This window comes from Xiphias gladius, chromosome 14, assembly GCF_016859285.1.
Source record: "Xiphias gladius isolate SHS-SW01 ecotype Sanya breed wild chromosome 14, ASM1685928v1, whole genome shotgun sequence".
In the NCBI taxonomy this organism is placed as follows: Eukaryota; Metazoa; Chordata; class Actinopteri; order Istiophoriformes; family Xiphiidae; genus Xiphias; species Xiphias gladius.
Window position 1 is genome coordinate 8,275,220 of NC_053413.1, and position 24,781 is coordinate 8,300,000.

Consider the following 24,781-nt stretch of genomic DNA (forward strand, 5'->3'; position numbering starts at 1 on the left):
TAATTCAAAGAATGTTACTGTATCTTGAGCTTATTCAGTGAGTTGCATACATGTCTTCAAAAATACTATTGATAAACTTTAGCATACAAATTTATAGTGAGGAGTCCTCCTATGATATTTTGAGACTTCACCCTGCTTCCCATCATCTCAGAGGGTGTCTGTCAGCAAATTACTAGGAATTAACAGTAAATCCCTTTTTAAAATTGCATCTTAAGTGAAATTATTTCTACATGATGGAATGGATGTGCTGTATGATAAAATGGGATGTGGACCCAAAAGTACAGAGGAGATCCTAAATTCTCTTTGATGCGGCACAGTCTCCAACACTTTAATCCACAGTTTATTGAAGATGAGTTTTGCTGGATGTCGATAAAAACAACTTGCGTGACCTCACAACCAGAGCAACTTGGAAGCCATTTTAACGCGTCACACACTGCCCTTTGTCACTTGTAGAATCATGGCAATGACACTGCATTCCAGTGCTTGTGACTTTGAACGTATTTAAAAACAGAGATCATATTTCCTGTTCTGTGGCTGGATTGATTAAGCATTGTTTATCTGTTTTTGTAGTTGGGACAGACATTTCCAAACTCTGTATATGTGCACGCAAGTGGCCGAGAGTGTTTGTATCTAAGTACCACAATAATATCAATTGTTATGTGGACCTTTCAGTGCTGTTTACTTCCTTTCTGTTTGCTGCATGTCAAACTGTTCAAGAAATGGACTTTAACTGGCCTATAGAAAGTGAATTCAAACTGAACTGATATTGTCCAAAGTTTTCAGTTCCTGATACTACTGCTGTGTTTCTCCCGTAACAGACTTTATGCATTTTCTTTATTCCCTGTACTGCTGCTAAAATCTAAAAATTTTTTTACTACTCTCATATGGACAACATAGATGCCATGTTCAGTCACCTGCTTGTAGAGATGGATGATCTCTCTCAGGTGAGTTGTATTTCTTTTAAAAATAAGGCTAAGAGTCTACAGCCATGCTAAAGGAGCTGCGAGCTAAATGCTAATGTCTAAAAGTTAACACAGTCCACAATGACAACACTAACATGTGGATGTTTAGCAGGTGCAACATTTACCGTGGTAGCGTGGTAACATTTGCTAATTAGCACTAAAGTACAGTACAGCTGACTACACCTAGGGCTGATGGGAATACTTGGTCATAAACCAAACTACTGGACAAAGTAAAATTTTTAATCTGATGAAACTATGAAAAGTTAGAGGAACTACAAATTTAAAACAATTTATCCTGAGTGGGACAAGAATGTATGTACGAAATTTCATATCGTTTGAGATATTTTACTCAAAACCAAAACTGCTGAGCTTCTGGTGGAGCCACAAGAGAAGTCAGGGGATCACCAAAGTCATGAGGATTGACTGTTTGGAGACCATAAACGTCTGTGCCAAATTTTATGGCAACCCATCTAATGCTTGTTGAGATGTTTCAGTCGGACCAAACTGGGGGACCTACTGACCAGCGTTGCTGGCGCTAGAACCACACCGCTAAACATGGCTAAAAATACAGTAAAATTGTGAGAAACACAGTATGATATCAAACATCTTTGGTTGTATTGTTTCTCAAAACATGCCCAGATGAGCCAATACTCTACACTCTACGCTGAACGATCCCGTCAGTGCTTTTGAATTGGGAACGGGTTACAGGAGGCGAATAAGGCCAATCCCGTGACGCTGACCTTGCTAATCTGGATGTTATCTGATTACACACCGCAGTCTTTGTTTTGAAACTGAGCATCAGACAGAAAAATGCGAGGTGATGCTCTGATGTGAAATCATCGCATCTGGATTGGACCGTCGGCGACGCCGCAGATTCCCTTTATAGCACACTTAAGCTGCTCATCATATAACAGCAGCTCGCCAAGAAAAACATTACACGCTGCTAAACTGACGCAACCTCAGCCGGAGGCTCAATTCATTATTGTCCATTTCAAATCTCTCCATGTAAGATGAAGTACTGCAGCCCTGAGAGTGGGATCAATCTTGAGCATTACATCAGACATACCAGAAAATGGATCTACTGTATACGTCACTTTGGCATGCATGCTCATAGAAAGCCATCACAGTGAGAAACACCAATCCACAGACTATTACCAGAGTAACATGTAATGCAAGAAAAGCATCTTGATTAAAGCATTGATCCTCTCAGAATCTGGGACACAAAAGGATTTTAAAGTAATTCCTATCATTGCGTTGATTGGGTTTATTCTCCGTGCTCTACTGCCCTGGAACCAGAAGACAAAGGAGTGTTTGTTTGTTTTTTTTTATCCCTGACTTAAGGAGCTTGGAGGTGTCATTTAAGCAGCAGCTCCAACATGATGACATGTGTTTTCAGACACATTCATCGAGGTTGAACTGCATGCTGGGAGGCATCATTTGTGAACAGGTTGGCAGGTTGTCAAGCTTGTTTATAGAACACAATTTTTTTAATGATTAAAATATTACAGTGTAGATATTAGCCCTTTTCCCTCACGGCCTTCAAATTCTTTGATGTTGACACAGGTTTACGAGAGATGTTTTAATTCATAGAAGAATTAGTTCCATTTCACTGGTTTGCGGGTTCAGCTTGTGAGAATGCAACATTAGGGTTTTTTCTTTTCTCTTAATGAGCTCATGTATGATTTATTGTCTGTGAATACACTGAGGGCAATGTGTTTTTCTAGTATTGGGACAGCTTGCAACCAGAGCTTGATAAAGTGCACGGAAACAAAGTCACTGATAAATAACAGGCTCGTGGAACATAATTGAACAACAGTTCAGAGCAGTTCAAGGACACATGTGGCCGTGTTTGATTTCTGGGCTGCTTTGATTGCAAGTGTTATTGGAAACTACAAATTGCAGCTTCTATCAAAAAGATGACTTCTGTCTGAAATGCATTTTAGAACATTTAATGAAATTACATGAACTTTTTTTCACGATATACGACTGTCATTTATTGGTGTGGCCAAGAGAGAGGGGCCCCAAGGGCATTGTTGTTATCAACGTGCCATTACATCATTTCCCTGCAGAGTTTATCGTCTGCGGCGGGCCCACCTGCTTCACGCAGAGAGAGCACCTTCTCCATTGGCTTAATGGTGAGTGTTCGTTCAGATGATGACGCTGTCATGCAGAGGGAGACGAGCAAGATCAGCAGTGTTACACAGCCTGGAGTCGCACCACTGAAAGTAAGGGCGACGTAGAAGGATACGAGCGGGTATGAGGAAGTCTTGTAAGAGATAACATTTCTATTTGATGTTGGGGAGTGACTGTTTTTTCTTATGCCAGAAGGTCTAGCCAACCTCTAGAGACCGGAAAGCACAGAAGTGGTGATAATCACTTTGGGAAAGTAAGGATGCTGCTGGCAAAACACAGTGTAAAAATTCTTTGGCATAAATAATGTTTACAAGTTGTTAGGACTTAGAAATATAGGAAAATTAAACAAATACAATAATTTAAATTAAATTGTGAGCAATTAGCTTCCCCCCCGTTTACAGTCTTAAGATACACTAACCTAATGGTGAGTCATGAGTTCAGTCCCCTAACATGAAATGATGATTTGATTAAATGTCCAGCTAATCTTTCACTTACATTGTTAGTCAATTAGCATATACCCAGCATGCATTGTATTTTGGTTAAAATTGGCCAGAAAGCCTTGTTTTTTAAATATTTAGTTTGATTGGAAATTAAAAATAAATATTCCAAGTGGCTATAAAGTGAAGATTTTTAGTAATGTAATTTAGAATGAATTAAAGTTACAATCCGTAAATTTTCAATCCTGGTTGATTTGGCAACATGTGATAACCAAATAGGTCTCTAATGTTGTGTTAGCAGACTGAAAAGTAAACAGTGAGGCTGATATCAATGGAAATGAAATTACGAACGGTAGCATTGGTTTACATCCTACATCCTAAAGTAGGCAATTTGAATCCCACATGGAAATGGTGGATTCCACCTCTAACAACGAAAACTACCATATAGAGAGGTAAATACAGAGCGTGAATACATTGCATATCTATTGCACAAAAAATGCCGACCATAAATAGCATTAGAGACAGTATTTGATTTCATTAATAATTAAGGATTATAACTTGAAGAAACTGTCTAATTCAAAATTTAATTGACATTTCCTGGCCTGAAATTTTGAGTTTTCTCAGCACTTTTTTATTTTTAGAATGCAAACAAATACGTTTTGACCTTTTCTTGCTAAATGAAAAAGTATTACATTTTGTGAATGCATCATGAATGGATTTGGCTCTGTCAGTGTAACCTTTTATTTTCTCACACATCTCTTCTGCGTGTTATGCCTTTGTAATGACAGGGCGAGCACTTTTTTAAAAATCACAATTTTCCAGTGCAGTTTCACTGAGAGCTTCCCAGTACAACCACAGTCTGATCTGTTTCTATAACCTTGGCTGCCACTGCCATTAATTCCTTACAGAGTCTCTTAATGAACTGGAGGGCCATGACCTGGGTGCCCTGGCGGCTGACCTCGGATCAAAATTAACCCCACAGGATCTCTCCACTTATCAACAAAACTGCAGCCTCAACGATTATCCAACTGCACCACCTGGCATGACTCAGGGATCTGAGGCAGCAGCTAAACTTCCTCTAACACCAAACACTGCTGAATTAGCTGGAGCGCTGCAGAGGGTAACCGGAAATCTGCCACTGATCATCAAATTTATTTGTAATTTATAATGACACAAACATGTAGAAATAATTGATACTTCCTTATATTCTGCTTCCAGAGTAAACTCCAGACAAAGGCAGACAAAATTAAATTGGCTCTGAAGAAGATGAAAGAAGCCAAAGTGAGGAAGGTAAAGTCGGCAGGTTTGTCTTCACCCTGCAGTTACACAGTTCAAGTAAACAAGCTTCTTGCCTTCTAGTTGATCGTAAAGGTGATGATGAGGGACAGCAGCCCCAAGACTCTGATGGTAGATTAAAGACAAACGGTGCGGGAGGTTTTGGACAAGCTGTTTGCAGACTGTGACTGCAGCGTCGACTGGGGTCTGTGTGAGACCAATCCTGAGCTGCAGATTGGTGAAATTACTGTAACATACACTCACACACATACACACACACACACACACATGCTGTACATGCCCTCAGATTATATGCAGGCAGTCATCTGTATGTGCACGTATGGCACATACAGTTCCACAGAGGCAGGAGACACCGTGGCAGCCATGTTTCAGGTCTGAAGATTGATGCACACGTTCGGGCAAGTTCAGGGAGTTGCTCATCTTTCCAGAAAGAGGCCATGAGGACCATGAAAGTTCAGTGGAGCTGCTGTCTGCATGGACTCGCCACACTGAAAACAAAATCTATTTCGTGTCAAGACCTCAGAAGTATTTAATGTTCACAGACCCTAGGGTAAGTAGGAGCAAGAAACTCTATATGTCTGACTGCATGGTTTTTTTTCACTTGGTCTATAAACCCAGCCACGCTTTTCTCACCTTGAAGTTATTTTACGTGCGGAAGAAGAAGACAGTTTTGAGTGGGATTAAAGAGAATGCCAAACAACTCTTAATCAAGGTTAGTTACCAAGTCCACACCTCACACGTTACTGGGATTTTAACAAGTTGTTGTGTGTCACTGTCAAACTGAAAACGGTTACAGTTTGGGTCTGACCCTGCAGGAGCGTTTTGGGGGTTCTACTCTGATTGTGCCTGATCTTGAGGGCACACTGTTCCTAAAGGAAGATGGGAACAAGGTATGGAAACCTCGCTACGTCGTGCTCAGGGCCTCGGGCATCTACTGTGTACCCAAAGGAAAGACAAAGGTATGGCAAACCAAAGAAAATTAGAACAATTCATCATATTTCATTTTATATGCAAGCACGTTTATGGTGCACTGTTGACACCAGTGTATTGTTGTCTTAGAGGAAATGGGAAGGTGAGAGACCTTTAGCGCCCTTTGTGGGGGAAACCACCTCCCGCACAAAGTCTGAAGAAAATTCTGGTAGGCTGTTGTCATGAGAGTGAAACTGGTAAATACTCAGTTATGGTTGTGATGGTTACAACCTGAATTTTAACATGCAGAGAAACAGTTCAAATCATTGGTAAGGATCTAGCTTGGTTAAATAAGCAAAACTGTGAATAATTTATAGTTTTTATTTAGTTCATTTGCTAACTGATGTTGTACTTGATAATCCTCAGATAACCTTGCTGTTAACATGATCTGAGAGGTTCACACATTTCCAAACTACACATAAACGTAATGTTTAAACACAGTTCAGTCATACATATACTCTCAGACTCTTTGCTTGAAGCAGTAGTTTGGGAAATATGCCATTTCTTTTCATGCTGAGAGTTAGATGAGAAGATGCCACAGCTACAGCGAGCAGTCAGTTAGCTTAGCTTAGCTTAAAGACTGGAAACAGGGGGAAACGGCTAGCCTGGCTGTGTCCAAAGGTAAAAATAAATCCACCTACAACCACCTCTAAATTTTATTAATTAATATGTTACATGTGTTCGTTAATTCCGTTCAAAAACGTCAAGCTGTGGTTTTACACCAGGCTAGCTGCCCCCAGTCTTTAGGCTATGCTAGGCTAACCGAGAAATAGTCCAGCAAATAACCCCTGCAAGACCACAACCTGTCAACTTTGCACTTTTTTTAAATTATAAATTAAACAATATATACAATATACTGTTTTAATTTGTGTATTTTATAGGTGCTAGTAGGTGGATTTTCTTTACATTTGGACAGAGCCAGGCTAGCTGGCTAGGCTATCTAGCTGCTTACTCCAGCTATATGTTGAAAAGACACCATAGTCGTATCGATTTTCTTATCTAAGAATCTTAGAAAATAAAAATAAGCATATTTCCCAAATGTTGCAACGCTGACAAATTGTGTCAACTTTTACACACAGATTATTAACAACTGCCTATTTGAGGAGACAAATAAAAGAAAAACTGGATAAGACAAGTATTTCAGCAGTCCTAACATGAGGAGACGATACATTTTTTTCCTTGTTTAAAGTCTATGATGGCTTACATCCAGGCACTCCAGCGCAGCCAAGCAGAATGGGAAGAAGTAGAAGAGCTGGAGAAATGAAGATGGACAGCATGAATTGAGGATTTGCTTCTGTTAAAGAGAAACATATCATTCTGTCACTGAGACAGATGAGAAAAAACAAAGCAGGCTAAATCCCAAAAAATCATCTAAGAGGGAGAAATAGATGGAGGGGAAATAGTGGGAGGCAGCTGTGCAAATTGCAAACACAAGAGAGCTGCAGGAATCATCTGAGGCCAAGGACACATGGATGGAGCAGAAGGAAGATCTGGAAAAGATGGTTCATTAAGAGAAATGTCAAAAACCAGGCACAAAAAACCCCCCACATATTAACTGTGGTCGTCCAGCAGTCTGAAATGCACCCACATGTAACTACAGCGCAACAAAACCAGCAGAGACGCAAATGTTAGTGTCTCATGAGGAGAAAGTAGAATAATGGAGCTTCGATCATCAAGCAGGCAGAGTTAGAGAAAAGGTGAGAGATGGGAGAAAAATGGAAGAAAGGTGAAAGAGCAATAAAAGAAAAAAGTGAGAACAACAGTCATCCTCTGTAGGTCACTCCTGCTTCCAGGAAGCTGCACTTTGTAGTTTCCAGTGTAAAACATCATTGTCAGTGTGGTTTAATATATGAATATAATGCAGTTCAGCTTAAAACTAAAAAAAGACAGGAAGGTACAAAAGCTTTAGAGAGCAAAGCAACATTTTTTCACTGCTATGGGGCTTGATTATGGACTTTCTCTGAAAATGAAATGAAGACAAATGGCCTCAAATTGACCTGTTTTCTTCTACGTGTCTTCATTTTTAATACCTACCATAAAATAATACTGACATAATTGAATTCCCTACACAACAAACAGGAATCGGCCAGAGCTTCAAGACAAAATAATGAAGGACCAGCATTTAAATTACTTGAATTTACTGAACTTAAATAACAGTCGCACTGCTCTGGTTTGGCAGCAGTGTGTAACATTTTAAAGGAATGCTTGAAAATATGTTGTCATATTTTGTGTATAAGCTACATCTATGGACAAACATATGGGTTGATGACAATATGTGAATTCTTCCACTGTTCTTGTCAAGCATCCAAGAAGCGCTCTGCTGTGCACAACACATGTGCAGTATGACCTGAGACGTATTACAGTATCATAAACATAAACACTGCAGTTAGTATTCAGCAATGCAGATGTTCCTCATTTGTATCTGTTACAGCATGATAATATGCTGCTTTTCTCTGTTCCAGTCTTCCCGTGATCTTGCCTGTTTTGTCCGTTTCGAAAAAGTCAACATCTACACTCTTATTCCAAGCAGGTATCCATGGTGCTCTCAAACGTTGACCTGTAGTGCCCACTTTTTGAGTTGTAGCTGCAGGTTTAATTATCCTATTAACACAAATGATACCCATGGGCACTACTGAATGAGACTAAATCCACTTACTGTAGAAGGGTTTGGCCACGGCAAACATGAGCAGGACTCTGCACAACTGCACACCCACAGTGTAACAGATAAAGACGAAGCTGTCAGGAGATCCTACAAGTGTCAGCTCTTTTCATTGCCAGCAACATTTCCAAGTCAAGTTGTGGGGAAGTGAGATGAGTGAAGAAAAACCACCAAACCTCCACCGGTTTCACCCAGTTTTAACCTTCAGGTGCAATGTGGTTTGTAATGTGGTTAAAAAATGCCTCTCAACTGTTGAGAACCCAGACAAAACAACAAAAAATGTAGGGGTAGGTGTGCAACAGCTGTGATGTTTCTTGTCTCATTGAATCATAGCCACATCTGGGATTTGCAGTGTTGGCCAGTTTGTTATTAACTTAATTCAACGAATCAAGAGTGTTCTAACAGTAATACTAGTGTCATTCGTGCTTCAAGGGCCACAGTGCAGTAACAGCTTGGTACAGTGTGCCCTCTGCTGGCTCTTGCGTGTACAATAAATACACAAATTAAGAGAAGAGACTCAGCGTGTGTTTAAAAGGGGCATTCCATCAGTCTTACGCATCAAGCTTGGTTTAGTTGCTTCAGTTTCATGGGGAGTACTACCCAGCCTGTGAAAACCGATGAATAGTGTCCTCTGCGGCTAATAAAAAGAGCTTTCTCAATCCGTGAATATAACGCTAACGATGTCTTAGTGATGTTATCAGGGTTATCTCAGTTTGACCTTTGGAGACCACACGTTTATAATAGAGCTATGGCTGTGGAGTTTAAAAGACACGGGCATTTTCCATGGAGGCAGGGACAACCAAAAGACACTATAACGCTGCCTTATGGGAAGTGTAGGATGCAGTGTTTTTGGTGCTTACTCCATCTTTCATGAGTCCTTCAGCTTTATGGCAGTGCATTACTTACATCCCTGGAATGTCCCTTTAACGCCGCTGTTGTCTCTGCCTGTGCTGTTTTCCCAGCATCCCTGCATCCAGAAAGAGTCTCAATACATCAAGTTCCTGTGTTGTGACGACGAACACACACTGTCGCTATGGGTGAACTCCATCAGAGTAGCCAAGGTCAGATTCAACAGTGTCAGTGACACACTCCTCTGTACTGTGAGCAGCAAAACAAGTAATTTAATTGCACTTCAGCTACAGTTCCAAATTTGACAATGCTACAGACGGAAATTGCATTTATATTTCATTACTGGCAAAGAGTTTAACAGATGTGTGTCCTCTGCGTGTGTGTTGAGTATGGGACTGCTCTGTACGAGAACTACCAGGCTGCAGTGAAGACCATGTCCACTCTGCACACCCCCCACTCTACTGAACCCAAAGTCTACACACTTAGAACGGGGCTCGTATATAAAAAAAAAACCCCTCTGTGAAATGGTCTTAACGATGGCTCCAAACTTTAAAAATCTCTGTAAAAAGTAGGACTTTGTATAAAGGAGCTATAGCTAAGTAACATTTAACAAAGTTTAAGTGTGAAAGTAGAACGTTTGTATTCATATTTATTGCATGTTATGTTATTTATTCTTAATTCTAAGAATACGAAAACAAACAAACAAACAAAACTCAACTGTGTATTTAATTCTCATTTGATCATCTTCACAGACAGATCCAAAAGCCACACCACTGTGATCAGCCCACAGCCGGGTCCATCTCCATCCAAAATCTATGGAAAAGACTATTGATGATACCCAAAAGACTATTCAAAGGAGCCACCACCTGACTTCATCCCTCCCTCCTCCTCCTCTTGGCCACACACACAATTGAGACACATCTTTCAGCTCCTTCTGTGTATTAGGGTTAACTTTAGCTAGGCTGGATTTAGCCAGTTTAGCTTCCCTTGTCCATACGTCTGGACAAATGTCTAACCTGGACCTAATAATGAAGTTTCAGTAATGGACAAACATGTAGTAGTAGTAGTAGTGTTACATGCCTATGATGCAAAATAGTGTTTTTTTAAGAGTTATTTATTCTCAAATCTATAACAATATTTATTTGTGTTTTGTTTTGGACAAATATATTAACATACATAACAGTATGTGGCAAATTTTTACAAGTTTTTCAACAGCTTTACGAAACAAAACGAACAGTTCTGTTCATTGTTTCAATGAGCTGTTTATTACAAAAAGACTGTACATAAATTTCAATGAACACATCCTATGTACAAACTGAGAGAAGACAAATATTGGATTCTGTTCCCATGAACATTTAAGTTACTGATAGTTTTTTTTTCCACGTTTGATCATAAGAAAACACACATCAAAGAAAGGCGCCTTGACCTGCGATGCCCTGAAATGCTAGACGTTAAGTGGTAAACATTACAAAGTTCTGCACGTCAGTGGTTGTCTCATGATTTCTCTATGAAAAAAGTATAAATAAATCCTTTACATACAAACTGCTAACGAACCTTCCTCAGCAGTCTCAGACATAAGAACAAGTTGAATGCAAAGCTAGAAATACATTAGGTAGAAAAAGTTGTTTTCTCACAAAAAATTACCTCATGATGGAAAAAATACAATCAAGAATGGGATGTAGTGGCAAATCATTCACTGTACTGACGTTTAGATACTTTCATGCACAGAGGCTCAGTGAATACTGTTGATTTAACTGAGTCATTTTTTTTTCTACTCTGTGTAGAAACCGGAAAATGTTACCTCTAGATCCATTTCAGAATAAAAGTTCATGTCCAGTGCCCGTTCTTTCCAAAGTACATATGATTATGTTTGTTTGTGTGACTTAGAAACATATATTCTGAGATAAGCATTAGCTTCAATGATATTTGACGGCGAGTTTTACTTGCACCAACAATCACTTAGTAAGAGCAGGCATCTTATTTTGCAAAAGTAGTAGAAATCGGAAAAAAAGTCTTCATATCAGCACTGTTTTTAAGCATCTCAGGATTGCATTTCATTCCCTCACTGCAGATAGCAGGTGTCATTCATGTGTGGCACAGACTCTAGACAAACAACATAAGTAGCAGATTCTAGCTTTAGTACATTACTGCTGAGTCGCCTGCATTCACTACAATGCAGAAGTGACTGAAAATCAAAACAACCAGTGTTCACCTTCTGGCACAAAATAAGGAGACTAAAATCCTTTGTTACATTTCTATGCAGAGCAGTCTTGTTTTGAGGTTGTCTGGGTTGGTGATTATGGTTATTGAGCACCAATGTGAAGCACCACACCATCAACCACTGAAAGAAATGACAACAAATGTAAAGGTTAGTTGATGTTTCTCAGATAGCAACACTTGTGTTGTGGAGGAAAATCATAAAGTCATCACAGTCGTTGATAACTAATCAGTGCAGCTATTCCAACACAATGGAAAACAACATGAAAACATACAAGTTAGTCCTTCCTCAGCTTCGCATTTTGAAGCAAGAAACATCTCAGAGCTCGGCTACAGTAGCTGGACAGCATCACCAAAGTTCGTGACAATCATCAAAATGATATAGCTGTGACTTAACAGAAAAATAAATGTTTGTACACGGCCACCTTGCCTAGATAAAGTTAAATGGCACTGTGAGTGATGAAGAAAAATTAATATTCAAGTAAAAATAAACACAAAATTAAAATTAAAAACAAAAAAAACCTTCCAATCTTGGCACCACCTCCACTGACGCTGATGGAAACTCACAGGTGAAACACACTAACTGACAAATGTACTGTACTGGCAGCTTCTCACATTACAGTTTATATACATGTTAGAGAACAGAAAGAAACTCCACCAGAAACCATTTCGGTTTTCTTTTTTTGTAATGCATTGTATACACTCACTTCACCCTTTTTAACAGCATCCCCACTGACACAGAGCATAGTGAATACACAAATCCAGGTTGCTTTTTTCCCCCCTCTTAAACATCTTGTGAATTGGACATCGACAGCATGGAACATTCAGTCTTGTCCTAATGCACTTGTTGATGTTTGTTTGTCCTTTTCATTTTATTTTATTTTTTTTGGATAAGGTAAGCTGGATGTTTTTGAAAGGAGGGAAGAGTTGGTCTGCTGGGTCTGCAGTGCAAATGAAGGGGTAGGAGCGTCTGCGCAGCGTTTGTAATAAGAATGCTACACTGCCTTATCTATTCCATGAAATTGTGGTAATGCTTCACTGTCTGGATCTACTGCATACTGGAAATACTGAAAATGTTGCTTGCACATACACAAATTAACACTACATCTAGATTTGTTTGGTATTCTTTGAAACTATTTTGATTGTATGTAATTTATATTGAGGCAAAATGCGACCCAGTTTGGAAAAGTGCTACCGAACGCCACAGATGTGACGGTGGTAGAAAAAAGGGGGATTTTCTCCTCCTTCTCGTCCACAGTGTGAACTAACAGACAAAGCTTCAGCACCCTCCTGCACTGTGACTTTTTTTTTTTTTTTTTTTTTTTGGGAGCAGAACAAAACCGTGCAAGCCCCCCCCCCCAACAAAAGAAAATCATTTTGTTCCTAAGACTTCACCATGGCACTTCATTCAAAACAGGAGCTGTATGAACTGCTATTGCTGCACTGCATACATCTGTACATCTTCACGGTTTTACCTCTGTTCAAAACTTCCGTGCCGTTTTGGGTGGGTTTTTGTTTCTTTTTCTTTTTTAGTCAGCATAGTGCATGATGGACTCGACGTAGTTTCCTGGGAAGAGTCCAGTGACGCCGTTGCAGACGCCTTCGAACCAGCCGTCATCGTTCTTCTTGATTATGTAGATGATGGCTCCCTCCATGAAGGACAGCTCATCCTCCTTGTCCTTACTGTAGTCGTAGATGGCCACCACTGGGAAGAGGCAAAAAAATAAAATAGTGGCAGTGAAAATAAACTTTTTTTTTTTTCATGGATGAAGAACAAAAAAAGATAAAATCGTGCCCCAAAGTTGCTTTTTTCCCCCGGCACTCACCTTTCTCTAAATAAGCCTTGGGGGCCCAGTTGGGGTCTCCGTCAGCATAGGGATCACTGTAGTGAACCACTGCTGCCTCTTCTTCCTCATAGTCCACAGGTGGGGGAGGAGGAGGGGGAGAGGGTTCCTCAAACACACCCATGTCCTCTGGTGGAGGTGGAGGAGGCGGGGCAGGGCTGTCTGTTACTGGAGGAGGAAAAGATGGACGAGAAAAAGAATTGGAGAGAGAACATAAAAAAAATCAAATAAGCAAAGCACAAGAGAGAAAAAGCTGCTCTGATCTGATCTGGCGCAGGAAAAAAAAAAATCTATCTCCTGCAGCAGCGTTTATGTGCCTTTTTCCATTTCAAAATTCAATACTTTCTCCAAAGCTTATTTTTTTATTATCATTTTTTGGCTACACTAGGTCAAGGTCAAACATGAAAAAACAATCTGTAACGATATTTAATTCTATAACTATGTTTGGCGACAACACGTTTTACTGTATGGAAGAACTATCTGCAGGGGTACAATATTGTAGACTGTACATATAGTCAGCTTAATTTCTACTGTTGAGCCTCCACAACAATATTTATAAAACCTTGTTACTGTGAAGAACAGTGCAGACGCTTGAGTTGTACATCAAATGTCATATTAAATGTGCAGTAATTTAACTGTGCACTAGAGGGCAGCTTAGGGTCTAAGCGTCAACTACTGCTACTACTAGTGCCAATATTCAGGTTCCATAGCCCTTTTACAAATTTTCAGGTCATGAGTCCAAATCACCCAACACTCATATTTCATTTATTAAGCTCAATTATACTTGCTGTAAATTTCATTTCCGAACATCAAGGTCTAAATGCTGTTTCAATACTAACAGGAATATAATTCTAGTGAGCAAATATTACAATTCTTTATTGCCCTAAAAGTAGTCAACTTTAAATATATGGAGTCTTAAACAGTGGAATTAGCTTAGAAAATACCCACCATGTGTGTTTTCTAAAATATGTAGAATGTTCAGTATCTCCCTCCAGGTTCCTAAAGCTCCAAACTTCCTACTTGAGTCAATTTTGTGACACCTACTCAGACAAAATTTAGATTTACACATACAGCCAGCTTCTGTCTGTGCCTGAAGGCTCAGCAGAAAAATGACGCATCATTTCTGTCAGCGTGTTCACATGAGTGCGATGTGGTATAACGGGTGGGTCAGTGTTGTACAGAGAGTGCGATTTTAAAAGCTTGACTTGGCCCTGACCCGCTTCCATGGGTCCTGCACTCTTCAGTCATTGAATTACATTTGTGCTTGTGATAAAAGTGTCCTCTTGGAGCAATTGTCCGGCATCCTTGTATCTTCAAGTTCAGTGATGAACGAGAAACCGCACATTTTATCTCACTAATTCATAAGCCTGCTCTTGCAATAAAGAACTGGCAATAAGGCACCAGAGGACTGAATGAAGTACATCCCTTCAATTCCGATCTGCTTAGATACCTGTTTTTCCACTGGTGTGACAACTGACTTTAAATCTGTTTAAGCATTAAGACCTATAAAAGCTTCACTATATAACAAAAGTCGTATTGGATTTCATTAGTATTTTCCATTACTGCTTTTAGGGTCTGTATAAACACAGCTTACATTACATTTAGTCACAGCCTAAGTATGTAGCTGGCAAGGACTATATCTATCTGACTTCCCTGTGAAATGATAGTAAATTACAATTCAGGAATACATAAAAAGCAAGACAATCTCTACTAAAAAACAAAACAAAACATGAAAAAGCACTTTGTGTGGGTCCTATGTTTTTTCCACCAATAGGTATAAGATCAGCGTTTTTGTGATTTGTTTTTGTATTAGACATCAGTGTTTTCCCGGCTGTGAACTGTGAACTGCTGGATTGTGGGCCTCTCTGTCTGCTCAGTCAGGGTAGGTACTGCTGCTCATACTAACCAGCCAGTTATTCTTCTATTTACATACTAATCCCTGTTTCTGCTGCTGGAAATGTAAAATGCATCACTTCCTGTGCACCAGAGGACTTCTACAGATACAGCAAAGACTTTCCAGAAATTAACTGTTTAGAAGAGCAAGTGTAAAAGCTTTCATAAAAAATTGACATAGGATTACATTTTTTAACATAAAAATGTGCTAATTGTTCATTTAATACCTGGTGATACAATTATACATAAAATACTATTATAGCAAGATACACCTTTATTAGCATAATTTATTCTTCATCTGTGTGTATGACTCATGTCCAGTAGTATTCTTCAGTTCAGTGTGATGGCAGACTGAATTACATCTGAGCAGACAGGTACAGACAGTTCCACATCTCCATACAGCTCCACCTCTGCAGACAGACCGGTGGAGAATCACGACATCCGCATCAGGTCACACTTTCTCTCCTCAGTGGACAGAGAGTACAGGGCGCACGCTTTCAGCGATCCATCCATCACCATGGCAACAGACAGACATCGGAGGGGCGAGTGCTCCCCCTCAGCCCCGCACACAGTGCAAGAGAAGGTGTGCTGAGTGTAGCAAGCCACAGAGCAGCAAATGTGAGGCAGTGTGTGGATGCGGAGACCGTTCCAGAGGACTAAAAAGAGATGTGATGTAAGGTATCTCCATATTTTTATGCATACATATATGGAGATCTAAGGTATGGGCAATATGACCTAAAATCTAAGTATATAAATGAACAGATTTACCTTCATAGGTCAGTGCAAGTACTTCCTTTCTCGTTCTAGCTCCATTTTGTGATGTTTTTCTTTCATAATTAGAGATTTATAATTTAGGTAATTCAATACATTCAGTTTTTTGTCCAGCCCCATCTAGTGTCTGTATGTGTGCTTTGTGCAAATGTGTGGGAGTGAATGTCTCTCTGAGTGGATGTGAATGTGAAGAGTTTTGTCGTGGCATCTCTATAAGTATATGATTTCTTAGTGTGAGCTTAAAAGATTTTTTGAAATTCACAGTAGGTACACACATGGGTGTATATAGATGTGCATAAGTGCATGTATATTTATACATGCACTTATGCACATATCTTCATAAAGTGTAAGTGTATGTCTATGTATGTGTTGAGTACTTACTGCTTTCCTGCATTCTGGCCACAAAGCCGGTCAGAGGGATCTGTGGGGTCAGCTGGACCATGGGAGGAGGAGGCGGAGGAGCCACAGACACTGGAGCAGCAACACCCAGAGAAGCCGAGGGAGCAGCAGAGAGGTAGAGAGCGATGGAAGCAGTGGACAGAGAGAGTAACAGAAAAAGAAAAGAATAAAAGACATCAAAGAGGAGAGAAAGTCCATAAGTAGAATGGAGAAAGAGATGAAAAAAGCATAAGACAAAAAGCTTGTGAGCGTGCAAAACAGTGCAGGAAGCTTTGCTTAGCAACTCATTTACACATTTTCAATCAGTGTCCTTTTGTGCTGCATTTTTCAAGGTGGGCTAAAGATGCAGACAACTCATCTCGGTCTGTGAATCTACCTCATCAGCATCTGTTTTAAGTCAAAAGCAAAGGCTGTAGGCAGCAATAGATTTTTGCTTCCAGTGAAAGTGGTACAAAGCAAAGACCCAAAAACATAATAGTGGCAAGGTGACAGTGCAGTAGCAGAGATATTTTTTCTCAGTAAAGCATTTACAAGTAGAGCTGCAGCATCTGGATCCGATCCGACTCAAGAGTTTAATTAAATGCTCATGAGAGTGTGGTGTGTAGATCAACAGCAACATTTACTGAATGAACTTGTATCTGTATAATCTCGTTCTTTAGCCCCTATAAAGAAGCTTTTTGCTACACTGTCTTTAAAAGGAGATTCATGGATTGACAAACAAAGAGAAACACAGCTGTCCTCACTCAAAGACATGATGTCACACGCAGGCCAGGTCTGAATCATAAATCACATGTAATGGAGGGGCGTCTGTAATCTCACTGGGCAGTAATGTCCTATTACTCCACCCAGCTCCCACCGCAGAGCCACATCCATCCACAGTTACACCCTGTGAGATCAACGAGCTCCCTCATGTACCGGAACCAGCTTTTTGTACAGCAAAACTTCTATTACAGTCCTGAAACCTAAACTTATCTTTAACTTTAATTAAATTTCAATGACAGAGATGATATGATGATCCAGTTTAAGTCCCTGGTTGATGCAGCTCTGCATCATTGTCTCTCTCCTCTCAGACAAGACAGGCAGTGTCCTCCTGTGTTTTATGCCAAGGAAGATGCTTGTCCTTTGATAGAGGAACTATTAGAGGAGAGTGATGCCTGCCAAAATAAATTCTACCCGCCTGACAGAAAATATGCATATGTCCTGGGTTTCCCCTTGTCTAGGAGCTGTTTATGTGTTTTCTGCCCTGAAATACCTCCTGTCTGCCTGTCCTGAACAAGCAACGTCCTCCTGCTGACTAAAGTGATAATTTCATAACTCCATTAGAAATGGTAATGAAACGCTCTGCACAGCAGTGCTGAGATTGGAAGGTAATTGCGGTTCATCATTCATTTTCATTCATCTCTGGTAGGGCTAGCCCATGCATATCTCTTGGACCCAGAGGATTTTTAGCAGTTGAGCAAAAGCTGAGAGAGAGGCCAAATTCTATACCTAAGTTTCATTATATTTAGATAAGGCTTCTGAGAAAATTTGAAACGCCAGTTATAATAAAATTGAAGATCATATTCTCTTACAAGGTATTAAAAATGAACACTAAATATAATATACATATTCCCTTATTTGATACTAACAAAAGTTACTCCTTGTTCCCAAAAACCTAATTTTACATGCTATTTCTACACACCAACCGTCTAATAAACAACACAGCATATAACAAACTATGACAGATAAATACATAAAATCTGAGTTACCTGAGTTCTGTGGGTAGGCAGGGCCCCCATTGATGTGAGGCTGCTGGGAGGAGACGGAGGGGGCACGGCGGTAGGTGCCGGTGGCCGACACCATGGAGGCCGAGGAGGTGGTGGAGGAGTTGTGACGGGAGATTTGGCGGGAGATGGTGCCAAACTGGGACATGGGGATGGGACCCAAGCCGGGGCCCTGGGGCACTGAGGCTGAGGACGTTGCCACTGCAGGAGGAGGGAAGGAGAGATATCGGTACACAGCATTAAAACCTCGGCCTGATATGTCCGTTTTACTTGCTGATTTACTTGAAATATTTAAAGTAGTTTTAATAATAGTAGGCTTTAATTTTCAGTATATGTCGAGCAGAATGTAAGTTTAATAAAATGATCTGCTGTTGGGATGATAAGAGTATTTAAAGTCTGTTTACTTTATTCAATAGGACAAGTCCATCGAGAGAAAAAAGGAAAAATTTAAACATCAAAAACAGTTTGACGTTTAAGACTAATACCTTAGTCTTGACAACTTTAATATTTTTAGCTTCTCAGGCACTAAAATAAGGCCAGATTAAAGCTAAATGCTGAAATGATTTACATAAATGGTTTCAATATCAAGTGAAAATTTTTTTCATATGAAATTATGATAATTATTATGAATTATTATTTCATATATATCATTACCTTTCCAAATTTAATCCCTTCTCTTTGACCTGATAAATGTCAGTTTGAGGGAACATGATCATGTTTGAGTGAGAGAAAAAGCTCAGGACAAGAGTGGACCAATGTGAGCCAGAGTGAACAAGCGACAGACAGAGAAGAGCCTACAAATATCCATTAGAGTAAACAGCAGTTAGGACACACTGTGGACACTTGTGATGAGCAGTAAGGTTACAGCTGCTGAGGCTCACCTTGCCCCAGACTGGGAGGGGAGGGGGTGGGAACTGCTAGAGGGATACCAACTCCACTGCTTCCACTGTTCTCCCTGCCACCACTACCCCCACTGCTGCCACTGCAGGGAGAGAGAGAGGGAGGGAAAAACAGGGAGAGAGACAGGGAGAAAGAGAGACAGAGAGAGAGAGAGAGAGAGAGTCTTTGCGGGGATTGAAACTTAATTACATGACAGCTGTTGACATCCCATCATTACTCTCTCATATGTCATTCCGTCATAACAATATTCCCGTCACTGTGGCTACAGATTCGGTGAACATGCCGCGTGCACTGTCTGGAAAGATTCACACATGAATACTGGGCACCAGTCTGGGAGCACAAAGTTACATGTGCAGTTACACAGTGTAATAAAAACAATGGGAGAACCAAGGCTCAATAGGGAGGGTAGAATTAGACCTTGCCTAAATCTGATCCCAGAGAATACGTTATTATTCCTTACAGTTGAAACTTAAGTGTAGTTAATATAAACGACCAAGGGCACACAAGAAATAATAAAAACAATAGAGCAGGAATGTGCTGCGTTATTTTTTTAAAAGAGAGAATTAACAACAACATCCCATTTGCAAAAGAGGGTAGCTGTATTTTAATGGTAGATACTGCCTCCATTTTGTGAAACACAAGCACAGTGACACATTTTTGTTGTGTTGGCTCTGTAATCCAGCACACTGGATCTAAAATGAACCAGTGATTATAGTGTTAATGGTCTGACCTTTGGTTTTAATTTAAACATTTATTTTCATATTGAGTGAGCAGTAGCCCTGTCTTTGTCCTCTTGATGTTGTTCCAAAGTTTTGAAAAATTTTGACAAAACTATGTATAAATCTAAGAATAAAAAGTGGACGGCTATGGGTCAGGAGGTAGAGGGGCGTTGGTGGATCCCAAGTTCCTCCTGTCCACATGTCAAAGTGTGCTTGACCAAGATAATGAACCCAATATCACTCTCGATGGTCAGGCCATTACCTTGCATTGTAGCTCGCTGCCATCAGTGTGTAAGTGTGTGTGAATGAAAAAATGAAATGAAAATGAGGCCATTGACCATTTATAAAAACAGCTACAACCTTAACGCCTTGCATTTTGGGTTTGTAAGTTGATGCCCCTGATTTTAGGGAAATATTCCTAAAGGTAATACATGACAAGAATATGTAGTTATTGAATTATTAAAGCTGTAACTGAGCAGCTGAAGCGTTAATGTTATGATAGGAACACAGCAAAATACACCTCATTTTGTCTTGTCATAGTAGGAACAGTTTCTAATAACACTAATGAAAGCTCTGCTCTGTTCAGTAAATAATGGCAGCGTGACAGTGAACCAGTAAGCACAACACCAGGAGCCTGAAACTGGAGCAGCTTAATGCAATCATTACCTTTATTATTTACACCTGTGCTTTTCCTACTGTGACATGTCAAAATGTCTTCTTTAAAAAAAGGCCTATGGAAAGGTGGTGCACAGTCCTGAGAAGAGGTCGAATTATGCAGTAAATGCAAACACCAAGGGGATGTAGGCCAGTAGTCACAGATATTTAGGGCCACAGCTATTTTTATTTATTGCACATCATTTCTCTTTTTCTAATAATAACAGAGAATTCTGCTAGCTGCATACTTTTTAAAATTTCCTGGTTTGTTCTTCACACTTCTGTTAAATTGTTGAATGCGGTATGTAGAATGTGACCAAATTAGCTGCAGTGTGCAGATGTGGTTAATGTGATCAGCTTTTCAGTGCATCTACACCACCTTCAAACCTTAGGCAGCTGAGTGTAAAGGTCTCATAGCTTATATATCAACTTCAGGCATAAGAAGAGAGGGTCTGTGCTACCTGTGTGTCCTGGGCCTCTGGTTGAGGGAGGCTGTGCGTGCAGGGCTGTGCTGGCTGCCCAGTCGGGCCGGGCTCGTCATGTAGTCATTAGGCACCACCGGAGGCTTCACTGGCTCCAGTGTCTTGTAGGGAGTGTTACGCCTGGACAGATGTACAGATAGAGAGAGAACACAATTGATTCAATTTTTTCATGACGTGAGAGAAAGTACAAAATCTTTCCTTGGGCCTTTACAGACTCTGCTTATGGAACCAAGGATGAGGTCGTGTTATAAACAACCATTGTGAAATGTATGAACCGTCTCAAAATAACAATATAATGATGTAGTGCTAGTTAAAGACTGACTGGATTAAATGCATTTTCAAACAGTACCCCTACTACTGTAAGTTCTTACCCCAGGGTACCACGACCAGCCATGGGGGGGCTTGGGGGTTTCTGTGTCGGAGGGTTGGTCCTAGAGAGCGTCCCTCCTCGCCCCGCCGCATTGTTCCCATGTTGCTAGAGGAGCAAAGATGAGTTAAAACACTGCTTTTGTGTAATCTGAATAGCTGACACCAGTGTTTCCTCTGCTGCTCAATATTAAGGCTGAGGAGTTACTTAACCTGATAATGATTAAGCAAAAGTTGGACTAATTTCATATGAGTATCTCATCCTTAGTTTTAACTGAGCATCATTTTTTGGAGAAACACTAGCACAAAGACATGGAATAGGAGACAAAGAGAGATATGAAGGCAGGGAGAGGACAAAATGCAGCACTAAATGGGTGACTGGTGCCTTATATTGAGAAATGGTGCAAGTAAAATGGGATGCCAGTCCCTGATGAGTATAGGGAGGAAGAGATAAGCGACGGAGGAATATGTGTTACAGAGTAAATATTATAAATATGAAATGTAATGTTTAATATCTCCTGTTACCATTTTTCTTTCATTTACTGTAACATACTGTATATATTACGTTCAACCTATAGCATATTCATGGAAGAATTTCACACCATGTCTATACTTGGAATAGTTACGTTGAAAAGGTGTATTAACGACAACCGGTGACCTTGTGACTAGTTAAATACAGTTCAAAAAGATTAAAATATTCTAATGTTTAATGATTCTCAGACCCTCCACTTGCACTCCACTATTGAAAACTTAATTCCATGTCGTCAAAATTTTAAAATCCTGCACATTTTTGAAATGAAAGAATATTTTAATGGGTCCATGGATACCTTGATACTGTAGCTTTGAGTTTTATCAATAAATTACAAAAAGAAGATAAAGACCACCATCTCTTACCTTCGCCTTAAGCCACTGAGTGCAAGCAGGCAAATAGAGAAGACAGAAAACAAGACACGCTCATTGGTAAATGGTTAAAAAAAGTGAGTGATATTATTATAGTGATAGCAAGCGTGAAACTTAAACATTTTGTATGAACTATTCTTCGTTAATTACTTTTTACATACAGTATACTGTATATAGTGGGAAGAGCATGTGGAAACAAAAAGTAAGGGAGAAGAGACAGGGTATATGACATCAAGGAGACAGGAAAGGAATTACGGCAGTGTAAGATACAGTAAGCCGACAAGTCAAAAAAGGCCAATTTCCTTCTAATGCCTGACGTGTGTATGTTTATGAAAACCTAGTTTGAAAAAAATATTGCAGCTCCACAGGCTGCCAGTGTTATAGCACTGGGATGGTAAATAACAGCAATTAGTAATTATTATTTAAACATTTTCCTCTAATGACTTAATGTTACTGAATCATAAAATAATGCTGAATGTGTACAGTCTGAGTTTATACTGCTGAGGATACAGTACATTATAAGCAAAAATGTCAGAAAAATGCTTGATTTGTCTGAAACAAAGAACATTCAATGTACAATGACATAAAAGAAATTTTTGTACTGAAACCTGAAAATGGCACGTTTGCCACATTTTATTGAACTTAAATGATTAATTGATGCTCAAAATTGCTGGTAATTCATTTTCAACTAATTGAATGATCAACTCATTTGAGCACTTCATCACATTCTCAACTCATCTTGAGTCACATTTGATGAAACAATTATTACAATATTTGGCTGATTACCTGTTACAGTAAACTCTGTCTGGACTTATCAGCATAAGAATTAGTTTAAATAATTTCACCTGCCTGCCAGAGATGAAACTCGCACCAGACAACGCAATTTACATTTTACACAACAAATGAAGATGCATAAACTTCCTTCTACCTTGTAAACAAGTTTGGAAAAAAGCATCAAAGAAAAAAAAAAAAAAAAAAAAAGGGGAAAGAACCACTCGATTAAATTCATATAGTGAATCTACTCGTCAACCCTGTTTGTGTGTGTATGTGTGTGCATCAGTGTCTAGATATGTGTTATAGACTGTAATCAGAGTAAGAATTACTTAAATTGTTACACGCGCTAGAAAGACTGAGCAGCGGCTTTACTACACGCAGCTGTGCTGACATTTTAAGTGTTAAAGAAAATAATAATAACACTAAAGCACAGTGAGGTCATAAATAACAGGAGTGTGGTGTTCAGACTGTCGGAGTGGCTGAAACTATGTCGCCCTGGTAACTGCCAGTAATGCCAATAAAGGCTATTATGGTGGAGGGGTGAGCACAGTCATCCGTAAATGTGTGAATGGGTCTTTCCATGCTGAAGTCTGACTTCCCATCTACCCATGGGTGAGTTCCCCTGATTATGTGGATGAAAAGCAGAGGGGTGGTGATCACGCCTTGAACGCTTTGGAGAATCAACTACAGCCAGGAGGAAATAGGCTGTAAGGATGGAGTGCTAATAAGCCGCTATTTCCCACACAGCATGAACACACAACACACATGTATACATGAAAACGAATAGTATACACATTAGTATACCAGTCTTAGAATTCTCGATCTTTCTATCTAGTGGCTGGTGCAGTAGTGAGTATGAAATGATAGCAATTTTTGATATCCTGAATTATTCAGACATTGTTTGCGAGAGGGTGTTGTAGGGGGAAAACATGGAATATGATATGCATTTCTGTCTGAACTGAGCCAGACAAGTGCACACACACGCACACACAAAGCCAGTAAAAGAACTCAAAATCAACCAATAGCCAGGGAGTCTTCACTCCCCAGAAGTTTTCTTCTTTCCTAAAATGATGATGATGATGATGATAATGATGATGATGATGATGATGATCTAAATTGGTTAAAAAAAAAACTAAGCTTGGTTAAATTAAAGGTGCTCCCCAAAATGTAGAAATACCATTTTATAGGTGTCGGACTCATGTTTTCCTATGCAAGTGTAATTAAAAAGGAAAGAAGGTTTCCATCATCTACACTGATCTACGCTGATTTCTGCAGAGGTCCATCATTTGCAGCATCCATGAATGATGCTTTATTTGCATAGTGGGACATGACACATGTCTCAGTGTGAGGCAGCTCTCAGAGGAGGAAACCCTAGCTTTTGAATTTGAATCAGTGGTTATTTGAAAATCAGCAGACAGCCACTATCTCAACAGAGACAAACAGGGGGAGAGGGATGAAGAGGCCGACTCAAACACGCTGCGGAAATTTATGACACCAGCAATCAATGCACATAACTGTGTGTACACACTAATACACAAGCACAAACACACAGAATGCTGTATAAAAGAGGAAAAGAAGACAATGGGAGAGGAGAGAGCGGATGGATCATGGGGAGAGAGAATAAAAAAATTGGAGAATGAGTTGGAAAAGAGTTGAAAGAATATTATAGGGGATGTGATGGTGTGTGTAACACTTGGCCGAGATGTCTCTTTCTTGCTCACACTCTGGACTCCACACACAAACACCCACACTCCTAATAAGCCATCTTAGGAAGTTGTTACTCAGCATGAACAA

At 39.8% G+C, this 24,781-nt stretch overlaps 2 protein-coding genes across 5 annotated transcripts in view; one reads left to right on the top strand and one right to left on the bottom strand.

The window, feature by feature from the left end:
- The first annotated feature begins 884 nt into the window (after positions 1–884).
- LOC120798933 (amyloid beta A4 precursor protein-binding family B member 1-interacting protein-like) lies at positions 885–10,084 on the top strand. Its single transcript, XM_040143726.1, is given in 13 exon segments — positions 885–944; positions 3,032–3,155; positions 4,441–4,652; positions 4,751–4,822; positions 4,892–5,045; positions 5,257–5,378; positions 5,469–5,540; positions 5,644–5,787; positions 8,260–8,356; positions 8,889–8,941; positions 9,419–9,517; positions 9,694–9,801; positions 10,058–10,084. Coding segments are annotated over 13 exon segments (1,344 nt in total).
- Positions 10,085–10,440: 356 nt separating this feature from the next.
- The window catches only part of LOC120798756 (abl interactor 1-like), a 27,997-nt gene continuing 13,656 nt past the window's right edge, over positions 10,441–24,781 (bottom strand). The window contains exons 4-11 of one of the 4 annotated variants that reach the window (XR_005708741.1): positions 21,319–21,422; positions 20,927–21,067; positions 19,074–19,174; positions 18,178–18,393; positions 16,412–16,501; positions 13,349–13,534; positions 12,998–13,227; positions 10,441–11,646 (exon numbers count right to left, since the gene is read on the bottom strand). Coding sequence is in view for 3 of the 4 variants with exons in the window: in XM_040143351.1 (XP_039999285.1) it covers positions 13,052–13,227; positions 13,349–13,534; positions 16,412–16,501; positions 18,178–18,393; positions 19,074–19,174; positions 20,927–21,067; positions 21,319–21,422 (1,014 nt within the window). In the remaining variant the exon portion in view is untranslated. The other 3 variants (XM_040143351.1, XM_040143353.1, XM_040143354.1) reach the window with 3 other exon arrangements.